This window comes from Rhinolophus ferrumequinum, chromosome X, assembly GCF_004115265.2.
Source record: "Rhinolophus ferrumequinum isolate MPI-CBG mRhiFer1 chromosome X, mRhiFer1_v1.p, whole genome shotgun sequence".
In the NCBI taxonomy this organism is placed as follows: Eukaryota; Metazoa; Chordata; class Mammalia; order Chiroptera; family Rhinolophidae; genus Rhinolophus; species Rhinolophus ferrumequinum.
In genome coordinates, this window is record NC_046284.1 from 38465691 (window position 1) to 38480855 (window position 15165).

General features: G+C 39.8%; 1 protein-coding gene across 2 annotated transcripts in view; it reads right to left on the reverse strand.

Moving 5' to 3' along the window:
• WDR44 (WD repeat domain 44) overlaps positions 1-14638 on the reverse strand; it is an 85062-nt gene extending 70424 nt beyond the window's left edge. The window contains exon 1 of one of the 2 annotated variants that reach the window (XM_033115539.1): positions 14166-14638. In XM_033115539.1, coding sequence (XP_032971430.1) covers positions 14166-14242 — 77 coding nt within the window. In that variant the 5' untranslated portion in view covers positions 14243-14638. The remainder of the gene's footprint in view (positions 1-14165) is intronic. The other variant, XM_033115546.1, reaches the window with a different exon arrangement.
• Between the last annotated feature and the right edge of the window lie 527 nt (positions 14639-15165).

A 15165-nucleotide genomic window follows, 5' to 3' on the forward strand; every position in this document is an offset into this window, starting at 1 on the left:
AGCAAATTTAAGAAGATTGAAATCATACCAAGCATATTCTCTGATCACAAGGCTTTGAAATTGCATATCAACTACTAAAAGAAAGCAGGGAAAAACACAAATACATGGAGATTAAACAACATACTTTTAAAGAACGACCGGTCAAAGAAGAAATTAGAGGAGAGATCAAAAGATACATAGACATATATGACAATGAAAATACATCCTATGCAAATTTTTGGGATGCAGCAAAAGCAGGATTAAGAGGGAAATTTATATCATTAAAGGCCTATGTCAAGAAACAAGAAAAATCTGAAATAAATAACCTCGTGTTACACCTTAAAGAACTAGAAAAAGAACAAGTGAAACCCAAGGTCAGCAGAAGAAAGGAAATAACAAAAATCAGAGCAATAAATCTAAATGAAATAGAGAAGAAAAAGACAATAGAAAAAATTACTGTGACAAAGAGCTGGTTCCTTAAAAAGATTAACAAAATTGACAAGCCCTTGGCTAGACTAACTGAGATAAAAAGAGAAGACACTAATTAACAAAATCAGAAATGTAAATGGGGAAGTTATCACGGACACCACAGAAATACAAAGGATCATCCAAGAATACTATGAAGGACTATATGCCACCAAATTCAATAACCTAGAAGAAATGGACAAGTTCTTAGAAACATAGCCTTCCAAGGCTGAACCATGAAGAACTGGAAAATCTAAACAGACCGATCACCAGTAATGAAATTGAATCAGTCATCCAAAACCTTCCCAAAAGCAAAAGTCCAGGACCAGATGGCTTCACTAGCGAATTCTACAAAACCTTCAAAGAGGATCTAATACCAATCCTGCTCAAACTCTTCCAAAAAATTGAAGAAGAGACAGTACTGCCTAACCCATTTTATGAGGCCAACATTACCATGATACCAAAACCTGGTAAGGACAACACAAAAAAAGAAAACTACAGACCAATATCTCTGATGAATACAGATACAAAAATCCTAAACAAAATTCTAGCCAATCGAATACAACAATGCATTAAAAAGATTATTCATCACGACCAAGTCGGGTTCATCCCTGGGGCACAGGGATGGTTCAACATATGCAAATCCATCAATGTGATACCTCACATAAACAAAATAAAGGACAAAAATCATATGATTATATCAAGTGATGCAGAAAAAGCATTTGACAAGATACAACATCCATTTCTGATTAAAACACTTAATAAAATAGGTATAGAAGGAAAATACCTGAACATAATAAAGGCCATATATGACAAGCCCTCAGCTAATCTCATAATTAATGGTGAAAAACTGAAGCCCTTTGCTCTACGTTCAGGAACACGACAGGGCTGTCCCCTATCACCTCTGCTTTTCAACATAGTGTTGGAAGTCCTTGCCAGAGCAATCAGGCAAGAGAAAGAAATAAAAGGCATCCACATTGGGAATGAAGAAGTTAAATTATCACTCTTTGCATATGACATGACGCTATATATAGAAAACCCTAAAGACTCCACCAAAAAACTATTGGAAACAATCAACAAATACAGTAAAGTTGTTGGCTACAAAATCAACCTACAAAAGTCCACTGCATTCCTATATACTAACAATGAAATGTCAGAAAGAGAAATGCAAAATAAAAAAAAAAAATTCCGTTTGCAATTGCAAGAAAGAGAATAAAATACCTAGGAACAAACTTAACCAAGGATGTGAAGGACCTATATGCTGAAAACTAGAAGACATTTTTGAAAGAAATTGAAGAAGACACAAAGAAATGGAAAGACATTCCGTGCTCATGGATTGGAAGAATCAACATAGTTAAAATGGCCATATTACCCAAAGCAATATAGAGATTTAGTGCAATCCCCATCAAAATCCCAATGGCATTTTTTAAAGAAATGGAACAAAAATTCATTAGATTTGTTTGGAACCACAAAAGACCCCGAATAGCCAAAGCAATCTTAAGAAAAAAGAACAATATTGGAGGTATCACACTCCCTGACTTTAGCTTGTACTACAGGGCAACAATAATGAAAAGAGCATGGTATTGCTAAAGACAGGTGTGCTCCAATGTTCTTTGCAGCTTTGTTTACAGTGGCCAAGACATTGTAACAACCAAAATGTCCTTTGATAGATGAATAGATAAAGAAGTTGTGATATACATACACAATGAAATACTATTCGGTGGTAAGAAAAGATGACATAGGAACATTTGTGACAACATGGATGGATCTTGAGAGTATAATGCTAAGCGAAATAAGTCAGACAGAAAAATCAGAGAACCATATGATTTCACTGATATGTGGTAAATAAACCAAAAACAACAAAAGAACAAGACAGACAAATGAGAAACAAAAACTCATAGACACAGACAATAGTTTAGTGGTTACCTGAGGGCAAGGGGGGTGGGTGATGGGAGATGAGGATAAGGGGGATCAAATATATGGTGATGGAAGGAAAACTGACTCTGGGTGGTGAACACACAATGGGATTTATAGATGATGTAATACAGAATCGTACACCTGAAATGTATGTAATTTTACTAACAATTGTCACCCCAATAAATTAAAAAAAAGAGAAAAAAAAAGAAATGTGTATTAAAGACTTGATATTCTAGAAAAATCTCAAATTACTTAGAATGCTTACCTACATAAAATATTCTGTAGGCCCACTTTATTATTTATTATAAAAAAGATTACTGAATTTTATTTACAACTTAAACAGGAATTACTGATAATGTGATTTTTCTAATTACCTACGTAGTATGAAGGCATTTTTCCCATTAATTTGACAGCCAATAGAATTTTGATTAGGTGGAAAATATTAATAACTACCACATGCATTCATTGTCATGGCTAGAAAACACCTTTGAGGAGAAGGAAAAAAAAGAAAGGAACATTGTGTTTCCAATTAGTGGCTCACAGCCAAAATATGAATCAGTTATACCAAAAAGGAAAAAAAAAAAAAAACAGGAAAAACCAAACAGTGTGGTCTAACTAAATAACTGACAACAATCTAAAAAACAATTATCGAAAAAAAATTGAAATCAAGACTTTTTCATGAGGAACAGAAACCCAAATCCACAGTGACTCACATCTTGAGGGATTTTCCCTTAGGAACAAAGAACATAGCCTTTGAAATGCAGTTAGCAGTGCCTGGAATTCTAACTCTTCCAGTAGCAAGGTCATTTTCTGACCTAGCTACCGCACCATAATCAATTCCGTCATAGTTTTAAGAAGAGCATAAAAAAAATACTGCTTTTATTATTTTAAACTGTAAATTATACATTCCTAAATGGCAGAAGAGTTAACCTCATCATTCTAATAATTGACATTTAAAATATAACCTCAGCAACGTTTATAGCTTAGAAAAGGAAAGTATAGGGAAGACTCTGATGTTTTACATCTTCACTCAAAATCATCATTTAATTATCACAAATTAGTGAAGTTCCACTTTTGTTGGCTGTCCCTTATCCACCCTGAGCTAAGTTTTCTTATTTGTAAAATTAGGATAATTGTCCTATGTATCTCACAGAAATTGTCCTTCTATCTCATAGAACTGCAGAATAATCAGAAGAGATAAGGTGAATAAAAGTTCTTTGAAAATTAATGCCCGGTATTAGTTGACAGCATGGCATTATATAATTCATTTATGTAATAACATGTAGGACTATACTACTTCTTTCTTATTGTGAATACATTTATCCCTGGGGAAAAAGCTGATAACAAGGAATTGATACGACTGCAGGATAACTGGCAACATCTCCCAAGGCTTCACTGTTAACATTTAATATTTACTGAGTACAGGATGTCCCCAAGTTGCAAAGGTCCCATAAATATAAATCTAAACTACTATCCTTGCCTCAGCCCATTCCCATTTCCTCCCTCTTCACTCTTATAGGAAGTGTGTGTGTGTGTGTGTGTGTGTGTGTGCAGTTGAGGGGCGGGATTTGAGAGAACCAGGAAGCTCCAAAGTAGAAGAAATTGTGAGGAGAAGTGAAACACCCTAGAGTATACCTGCCTACAAACCATCCCTATCACCACTTAACTCTTTCATCACTTGTATACATCAACTGTGGACATCTCTCTATCCTGGGAAATAAAGTAAAGGTCAAAAGTCAACAGCCAAGAGCAGTGACTGGGACAAAATCAGGATAGTAAAGTTCATTTAAAGGAAAAAAGACTGATCTCAGTCGTCATTAATCTCTAAAGTCAATCCAATAAAGATAAAATATCAATTACAAAATACTGGCAAACCTACTCTTTCACTCATAAAGGTACTACTTTTATCAAGTTACCTATTCATTCTGCTCACCTATCTTTCACTGACCCAATAACCTAACCCCACCTGTGATGCTAACCAATCCCACTTACTAATCCATCCACTCCATTCAATGTAAGGAATCTTTCCCTTTGTCATGCAGGGTATCATACAGGGCTCTAGTCCTGCTCCCCACATAAGAATGCAGGATATAGTGAGGCCAAAAAGGAACACCCACAGAGCCATAGATAGGGGAGTCACACCACTATAGTCTCCCTGGCAGCTGGGTTGGAGACACAGGAAGTAGGAGCCACACTATGCAACCTGCCGTCCACTTCTCTGCCAACCAACCAACCCCACTTACTAACTGCAATTTGCTGTGCTAACTGCAATCCGCTCCTACTAGCTCAGCCACCATCTTCTTGCTAGGCCCCATTTTCTGCTAGCGTAGCCACGGCAGTTATATTAGTGGCCCATGGCTCACTGGTTACAGCTAACAGCCAACTAGCCACAGCTGATGGCCATCAGATCACTCAGGCCATTTACTACCCGAGTGAGCACCTTTCCACGTGAGGGTGACAGCCTGGAAACTGCACTCCTGGCTCTGTCCCCACACCTTTATTTCTTCCCAAAGACCCTCCCATTATATTTCATCCATCACTGTCCCTTATCAGTTGAAAAGGACAATAAATAATGGTAGAAAATCTTTGTACTAACAACATTGGGTAAGCTAGGAAGGAGAAAGCTGGGGGTGAATGGGGTGGAAATGGGGCTGGGGAAAATGGTCAGACCACCAGCCATGTCAATTTCACATGGGTAAACGTACTTTAAAGTAGAGCTTTTAAAAACACATACAAATTGTTAATACTACTGCTACCGTGTGTCATGTGGGTATCGTGCTGGAACAACAGCGACGTACAGTCAAGGTGTTTACATATTCTCAATGGCGGCCGGTCAAGACACAAAAGCAAACATCCGCCAGTTCCACTACATGGTGGTAGGTTCCCAAACAAACAGTCAAGCGGTCCATTAAATCAGGGATGGAAGGCAATTCCCCATAGTCCATAGTCATTCGCCAGGGCTCTCCTGGGGGTGAGGGACAACCTTGACCTCACCCTCAGCTCCCACAGAGGACTCAGCAAGCGTTTCCTCCTGGGACTACAAGTCCTGCATCCAGGCTGCCTCAGGAAGCACTTCCCAGCCCACAGGGCAGCAAGAATCTTCACTTTCTCCGGCCTCTGCTGGTTGGGCAACCGTCTGCATCTCCATGTCTTTCCACCCCTTCACGGGGGTTCAGCTCTCCGGCAGCTGCTCCTCCTGGTCTTCCTGAGACTGAGTGTTCATACGCACAAAGTGCTCCACTGCCCTTCGGAGAGCTTTGGCCGGCACCGTACCCTGCTTGCTGTGCCATGTATCATGAGGGGTGTCATGCAGGGTCTCTGGTCCCGCTCCCCACATATGAACGCAGGACATTGTGAGACCAAAAAGGAACACACACGGAGCCACAGATAGGGGAGTCATAGCACTATATTCTCGCTGGCGGCATCTGCCTCTCTGCAATTCGCAATCCACAATCTGCCCTTGCTAGCCCCCATGTGCTGCTAGCGTAGCCACAGCAGTTATATTAGTGGTCATGGCTCACTGCTTACAGCTGACGGCCAACTAGCCACAGCTGATGGCCATCCAATCACAGTTGATGGCCATTTGCTATCCGAGTTTGCACCTTTGCACGTGAGGGTGACAGCCTGGAAACTGCACTCCTGGCTCTTTCCCCACACAGTGTTTCCCCGAAAATAAGACCTAGCCAGACAATCAGCTCTAATGCGTCTTTTGGAGCAAAAATTAATGTAAGACCCAGTCTTATTTTACTATAATGTAAGACCGGGTCTTATATATTATAAGACCCGGTCTTATTTTACTATAAGACTGGATATAATATAATATAATACCTGGTCTTATATTAATTTTTGCTCCAAAAGACACATTGAGCAGATTGTCCAGCTAGGTCTTATTTTCAGGGAAACATGGTAATAAACAGAAAGATGAATCGCTCAGTCTGCCAATTTAAATAAAGACTTTCAGGAACAAAGTTAAAAGAGGACTATGGATATTAAGTTCATCCATGGCAAGTCTTTCCAATTCAAGAGCAGTGCCAGAAAGAACACTCCCACCTCTTCTCTTGAGCCTACTTAATAACAACCAGGATCCTGCCTGCTTCTGAGAAAGTGGGTTTGAATAAAACTCTACATTCTATTTATTGGTTCTCTAGAAAGCTTGACCTGTGGTTCATAAGAATGCCCATGGTTCAATGAGTTTGTACTAAGAAAGTCTACTACAATTAGTAGTAGTGGTCAAGTAGGTCTTACACAGGTATGGCTTGCTCTGTACAGGCAGCCAACCAGGAAATATTGTTAAAGTTCCAAAACTTTTATGTTTCACCCTTGGCCTTTCTTTAAAAAAAAAAAAGTTATTCTTCTCCCCCGCCTCTTCTTTTCAAAAATTTTAAGGATTAGGGCCCCATGGAAAAAGTAAAACTTTTTCTACTTTTAAGTCTGTTTGTGCAATTAACATTAAGTTCTGCTTGGGGGATTATCAGAATTTAACCACAGTTTTGAATAGGATACACTAGTCTTAAAATGATACTCTTCAAATCACGATTTCAATAAAAATTTAAGCCAGGAAGATTTAATTTAATCATTTCACAAATTTACCAGCTTACTACATAATCTTCTAATTCAGAACGATAAACACTTTTTGAAAAGTACACACAATATCTTAAGACTAAAATTCTACTTTGATTTTTAAAAAGACATTACTTACATTGTTATGTACGAAAATGGCTACCAATATCCACTAAATCATTAAGATTAACCACCTCCATCAGGTAACCAAGAGATTCATTATGCATATTTAGAAGTTATTACTGTACTATACAATATTATGCATGAGCACCAAAATCAAACACTAATACAAATACTAACATGTAAATTAACAATTTATATATCCTGCTTCTTCAATATTTTTATTTTCATCAAGACATGTAAACATGTATAATTTAAAACTATTTTAATAATATGAATTCTGAAGTTTTTAAGAACTAAAAAGATATATTGTCAAGTAAATAGAAAGACTTATAATAAAGACCTATACAACTATTCAGTCTTAACTTTTTTCCTATTCAAAGACTGCAAAAGAAAGATAATAACCTTTCCTATTAAATTTCTAAACAGTTTTCTCAAATTAGAATGAATTAATCTGAAGGCCAAACATTCTTTCTATAACCTACAGAAATAATTTTTGTTAGAAACCAGATTATTTATTTGGTAGTTGCTGATGAAGCAAGGTGCTTTTAAGTCACTTCAGCTAGTTTGTGATGATAGTCTAAAATTACATCTGCAAATATATTTCTTAAATGGTCACTTGTGATCTTGAAATTTATTCTCACTGATATAACAAAGAGGTGGCCATTGAATGCCACAGATGCAATGCATTCAATCTTCAAGACAATGACTAGCAATGCAACTCAGAAAATTAGTATGAGGAAATTGTTTCCTAAACGTGTTCTTGTTCAATTCTGTATGTTTAAAATGTTTGAAGACAAAAAGGTTTTGTGGACTTAAAACCAACTGACCCTGATGGATTGCCAAACTAAACTTCCAGACAGCTGCAGCTGGTAATAAAATGCTAACGTAAGACCTGAAGAGTTTTAGCAGAGCCTGATTTATATGGCAATCCTCCTGAGAGAAGACATAAGAGCTAGAAGAATAACTGACAGGCTGCTTGCTATAGTAACCAAAATAAATTTGTATACTGACTGGGGAAAAAAACTGGCGTTTCCATCAGGTATAAGGCCCACATTATGTCTTACATGCTTATTCCTCAATTTTGAATCATTAGATGACAGACTAATACAAAGACTACTCAGTTTGCAATAAGGGAATAAATACAGTTCTGCTCCGAAGAGTAAGGAAAACACCCAATTAAAGGTTTAGCTGGTTAGCAGAGTAACATTTGACAGCTACAGGGAAACACACCTTGTGAAAGTTTATAGAAATCAGCTTAGCTCTGGGTAGAAAACAAAAATGTAGGTTAATTATCAATTCAGGTTAAATATCAAGAGGACATCATAAAGCACCTACATTTTTTATTGGCACTTTAAATTTTTTTGGAGCTATTTCTTATGGACTATTAATCTCTTACAGAAAGAGTTATTTAATACACACTGTGCATGCATATATCTAAAACAATACTAAATGGTGTGATTTGTCTTAGCTCAGCTATCTGTAACCTGGGAAGCAGCTTTCCAACCTGCTCTCTACACGGGCTGCTAAGGCTACCTTCATCGCCTCCACTTCCATCACCTCTAGCCCCATCACCCAGCCTTTCCTCCACCTGCACCATCCCACTAGTAATTAGCACAATTGCAGGCAGAGTAGGAGGAAACAAACAGCCCCATCAAGGGGCTTCCCAGGCAAAGTCACCTGACTTTGTCAAAGTTAAAACAATGAACTGAAGAGAACACATGGATTGCTGTGTAATGTAAAGGTTACAAAATAAATCTCAAATACCAACAATTAGAAATTGTGGGTTTTTTTTGTTCTGTAGGACCACCACTGAATTGTCAACATCCTAAAACAAACGAGGTTTTTAACATTTTAAAAATCAAATTTTATCTACCCTATTTTATGCAGTTTATCCCAAGAACAGAATAAAGTTTTCAATTTACAGGAGTTTGTACAGATTCAAATTGAGCCCCCAAATTGCCATACTACTGAGACTGTCCTACCTCCAGAAGTCACCAATTGACATTTGGAGGGCACTAAATTTAGAACTTGAACTAACTAATTAATATGTAGGCTCCCCCCTTTAATATGATACACAGGTGTAACACAGCATTTACAAATATTAACATATTTCAATCAATTCGCAAAGCCACCAGCAACCAAATATAATCAATGATTATATTAAGGTTAGTGCAAAAGTAATAGCAGTTTTTGCAATTACTTTTAACCTTTTAAACCAGTTACCTTTGTGCCAACCTAATATAATCTATGATTAAATGCCAACCCATGAACAGCCATTTTTAAGGAATATTTCCTCAAGTAACCCATATCACACAAATATTTTTATTGAATATTGTATCAATTTTCAATTCATAGAGAAATGTTTCTGATGCCTAAGTTTGGTTTTCAACAAAGGCAGCTATGCAACTTTTTGTCTTTTAGACCGACCAACTCTTCAAGACAGTTTGATTTCAGTTCTCATGATTTATAAATCAAGATTTCATCGGCTTGTTGGCTCGGTTGGTTAGAGTGCAGTGCTCATAATACCAGTGTCGCAGGTTCAATTCCCACATGGGCCGGGAAGCTGCGCTCTCCACAACTAGATTGAAAACAACAACTTGACCTAGATCTGATGGGTCCTGGAAAAACATACTGTTCCCCAATATTCCCCCCCAAAAAAAAAAGATTTTGCCATTACTCCAATCTAGAATGATAGACTGCAGTTGACACTAACCAGACTCTTAAAATAAAATAAAATAAAATAAAATAAAATAAAATAAAATAAAATAAACCACTGTTCTTAGATCAGATATTCTGCAACCATCTTTCATCCTGACTTGGGAGAAAATTAGTGGGCAAAAGTTAGGATCCTCAGAACAGTTACTGTCCTGACAGCAAGCCACTGTAAAAACAGAACAATGGTGTATAGGAGTAGACCATCTTCAGAGCCCCACTAACAGGGTAAGTGCCAGGAACCTAGAATATGGATACCTAGCAATACTTTCCCTCCCTCCACAGACAAGGCAGCATAGTCTAAATGAGCAATCAGGAGACTGGGGTTCTAGTTCCCAGTCTGCCACTAACCAGCAATGTGTCACTTCCCCTCTCTAAGCCTAGGTTTCTTTCAGTTAAATGGGAGGTCTGGGCTAAATGATCTCCCGTCCCTTCCTACTCTAAAAATGTTACCATTCTATCCTTCCTTCCAATGCCTCAAAAGTATTTTGTTTACCATGAAAAAATCTTTTTAAATAAAGAATGCTCAAAAAGTTACATTTATTTTTATAACATGTTCTCAGTGCCCGTGGGGACAGGGGCGGGAGTACAGTTTCCAGGCTCTCGGCCTCACGTGGAAAGGTGATGGCTCAGGTAGTAAATGGCCATCAACTGTGATTGGATGGTCATCAGCTGTGGCTAGTTGGCTGTCAGCTGTAACCAGTGAGCCATTGGCCACTAATATAACTGCTGTGGCTACGCTAGCAGAAATATTGGGGCTAGCAAGAAGATGGTGACTGAGCCAGCAAGAGCGGATTGCAGTTAGCACGGGGGATTGCAGCTAGCAAGTGGGGTTGGTTGGCAGAAAAGTGGATGGCAGGTTGTGGATAGTGTGGCTCCTGCTTCCTGTGTCTCCATCCCAGCCACCAGGAAGACTATAGTGGTATGGCTCCCCTATCTATGGCTCCGTGGGTGTTCCTTTTTGGCCTAGCCACATCCTGCGTTCTTATGTGGGGAGTAAGAGCTGAGACCCCACAGGCCACCCTGCACGACAGTGCCAGAGTTTAGTATGTGTATGCTTAATCAACAAATTAGCAGGAGCATTCACCTCATGTATAATTTACCCAGTAAATATTTAATTTGACATCTATGGGTATTGAAAAATGTACCTAATACCATCGTTTGTTAAAATTAAAAAAAAAAAATCATGGAAAGATTTCCCAAGAACAAAAGCTTATCGATAAAAGCACACTATTAAACCTCAATACAATGACAGACTATTAGAGTCAGAAGGGTTCTCAGAATGTAATCTCTTCAATTTAAAGATGAGGAAATGAAATGATTCATAGTTCAGGGCTTTTTTCTACTATACCACACTTCCTCCTCCCTTTCCTGCTTTATCAAAAGACAGCATGCTAGCAGAAAGAATGCCAGAATGTGAAACTGATCTGGATTCTAGTCCTAACTCTGTTATTAATTTGCTGTGGCACCTTGGACAAGTCACTTTCCCTCTCTGGGCAATACACATTCCTGAAAGAGGAAGTGGAAATTTCTAGCCAAGAGAACTGAAAAGTCTGGACTGCTGGTTTTAAATAGATGCATCAGTTCAATTCAGCAAGTTGTTCCTAAAGCATTTTACACCAGAATCTCTTGCAGGATATCCTCTATGCACACGTGTACACACACACACACACACACACACAGTGGGGCTGCTATATATTAGAAAAAAAATACTGTAGTAGAAGTCTGAAGAACTGGTTTCAAATCCCAGCTCTGTCACTTACATGCATTGTCTCCTAGGCCAATTCATTAACCTCTTAGAGTCTAACGTTCCTCATATGTAAAAACAGATAATAATGAAACCTGACCTAAAATATCCATCAAAATAAAGCAATATAAATGTGGTGTACATTGCAAAGCTGGTCAAGTGGAGATGATCTGCCAGTGTGAAGAGTAGGCTGCACTAGAATCACAAATTTTTCTATAAAAAACTGGGCTGATTTTTTAACTTATTAAATTTGCTTTCAACGAGTAGAATAAAGCTGAAGACACCATTGGAGGGGAACTAGAAGAAATAAATCAATTTCAGGAAATAGACTATGTATTTGGATTCTGCTGATTAACAACAGTTGATCTCAACTGTCTACTCAGTTTACTACAATTTAGTGAAATGGTCTGGGTACTCTAGACCATACAATAGCAAGGAACATTTTTTTTTAAAGTGCCCAAATTCAGTCTGTTAACCTCTTAAGAGTTTGTATGATGTGCCACTCTAGTTCATATCAAAGGATAGAAGATATTTCTGATGACCAGATATCTAGTGAAACCATCTGTTTCCACAAATCAAGATTTCTCACTGCATTTCTAGGTTGTTACCCAGCCAAGTCTCCTCACAGTACCTTATGCAAATGACAAAACATCACAAAGGATAGAGGAAATGTTAATGATGCCAACCTTTTGCTGTGCTCCCAGTACTGCTAGTTCTTTTCAGATGCAGTTCTCCAGATGAGTCCAATTTTCTTCTAAATTCCCTATTACAGGATGGAGCTGTGATATTTACAGACTGGTGCAGTAGTTTTACCCATAGGGTTCAACAGGCTCAATATTTGGGCAGGTTAGAGTTAAAATTAGAACACTGGGTCCTAAGAGCCATTTTTCACTTTTCACCCAGTATCAAAGGATCAAAGAACCTGAGAAGCTATATTGTCCTATGAGGGAAGAAGTGACTATCAATTCTATCAAAATGACTCATTCGGTTTAGATAAGTTAAAAAGCCCCAAGTTCTGCATACTTCCTCCCAAAGTAAGCACTGTGTGAAATTCAATTTGCTAATTCCAAGAAAGGAAGGAGAAGGGAATGAACATTTGCATTCTTTCTCTGTGCCAGGTGCTGGACTAGGCAATTTACACATGTCCTGATATAGCTGTCCTTCAAAATGAAATTTGTTTTATTCATTGGAAAGGAACATTATTCACATAGTTCTAAATTGATTACAATCATATACATTGATTGTTATTCCCTCCTCCACCTACAGACACAAAAGTACTAAAGGATTAGGTCTCTCATTTAACCTGAACTGACAGTTCATTACTTTGGGAGGAAAACCACAAAAACAAAATTTAATTTCAAGGGACTCCAACGTATTTGGAAATCCAAATATATTTTCTATTCTCTACCATCTAGCTATGAACTTGTTTCAGACATTGAATTTGAAGGAGATTCAGGGCCATCTCAAGATTGGCCATTGCCACCCCAAAATCCCATAAAGGTTGGTGGAAACACACATCAGCGATCTACCAATGTACATACCTCTCTGATTTTGTTGCTATAGCTTTTTTGGTATATATATATTACGTTTTAGAACTACTTCTAGACTGCACGGCTATCTTTATTTGTATCAAAGGAGGTTATTTCTTCCAAAGGGTAAGCTTGAAAATTGACGGCAGTTGATTCTTGGAACCGTATTAGTGGCTTACGTTAACACACAAATTTTGCCAAGTTCTTACACTATTTAAATATATACTTCACTGCCTCTAGTTCCACACAAGTCTGTAAATGAATTCGGCGAAATCGCTATAAATATTATTCCAACTTTGAAAAGTGGAAGAGTGGGTAAGTAGAAGTCCTAGTCAAGCGAAGCATTCCAACAACTGTACTTCCTACTCAGAATCTCCCATATTAATCACCACTAAAACATCTTGCAGAATTAGATAAAGAGCACAAAGCTGCGGCTCTCCTTCCAACCACCAGATTACTCAGCACTTGTTTGTATCCGTGTAGTCGGTTGTGTACATTTATGTCCGGCTACCCTTTTAAGACCGCATTCTCCCTAATGGTAAAGGACCTTACCTTGTCTTCGATTTCCTTTGCCTCACGGGAAAGTTCTACTTTAATAAAACATTCTTGATCTAAAGTACATCAGCTAGAGGACTTTCCTAAGTAAACATCCAAACCTTTCCCCCGCTGCTTTTCTTTCCATGCAACGAAAAGACGGCGGCAAATTGGGAGTTACAGCTAGCTCTAAAACGAATAGGTAAGTTAGTAGCAAACCAAAGAAACAGGGGGAAATGTATTTTCTCCTGTTACTGCTCCTTTGTCCCCAAGGCCAAAACGGATGTTTGAAAGGTAAGCTCTGAATCCCAAAAACACAAATCGTCGGCTTTCAGGCACGTCAGCTGTCCCACTTCGCAGAAAGCTGGACAAGACGAGAAAGGGGTTCCGAGAGAGCTACTGGGGCTGTTCACTAGGAAAAGGAATGAGTTTGCCCGAGGTGGGCGATCCCCCACCTCCCAACTCACTCTGAAGTGCCCGAGTGAGACTGAAAGGAGCAACGGTGGCGGACACAAGCGGTACCTGGGAGGGGAAGCGGTGGAACGCACAGGGGAAGCTGTGGGACCTCGACGTCCGGCTTCTGGGCCATAGCTACTTACCCTACAGGGTAGACGCCCCCTAGATGCACATCTTCAGGGGCATCAAAGAATTCCTCGGTGTCGCTTTCCGACGCCATTTATAGGACACACCCGCGGGTGAGCGAGCCGATGCCGCCTGGGAGGGTGACTCTCGTCTCCTCCTCGTCGTCCTCCACCCCCGCGAGACCAGGGGTAGGTGGGCCCCGCGCGAGGATGAGGAGGAACAGATGATCTGGAGTGAGGAGCCGGTTAGGGGCACCGGGGTTCCGTAAGCTGCCGGGCTGCAGGAATGACCAGCAAAGCGGCCGCCTAATGAGGCGGCGCAGGGTCTAAGGACTGTTGCTGCCACCGCTCCCGGTGATAGGGGTAGAAGCAGCGGGAGAGAAGAGGCGGTGGCTCTCCTAGGTGGGGGAGGGCGGGCGGGCCGACCACAGCAGCTAGTTTCTCCCGCAGCAGCAAATTACAGCAGCTATGAGAGCTAGTTGCCCGCAAAAATACGGACGCACACCTAACCTCGCGAGATTTCGGGCGGGGGGGGTGCTGGTAAAGCGTGGGCGGGGCGAAGAGGAGGCGGGGGCGGCTCCAGAGAGGCAGCGCTCGGGTTTCTTCGGCCCGAGAAGCGTATCAAACTGCGCAAGCGTGTTGAGGGCGTTCAGTGAAGGCCGGAAGTAGCGGAGAAGGGTGGGGATGAGCCTTCTGAAGGGAGGAGTCTGGAACCTGAGGAGTAGCGGCGCGGTACCCCGGCTCTGAGGGAGCGCGCACGAGTAGGTGGGGGTTCAGTACAGCGTCTCACCTGCCAACTCTGCAGTTCCTAAGAGAGGCATTTTCAGAGGGATGATTTTGAGTCTTCTTTTTTTCTTAAGAGGAAATTCTGTCGGGAAACGTTGGCTTTGGGGTTTGCTTTAAGATCGTCTTAATTTAACCAAACCCTAAATAGCCCACCGTAGGGTGTAGGAGCTCCGCCACCTTTAGCCTTACAAGATTGACGCACCTTATTTACTACAAGATCTCTAATTGAAAT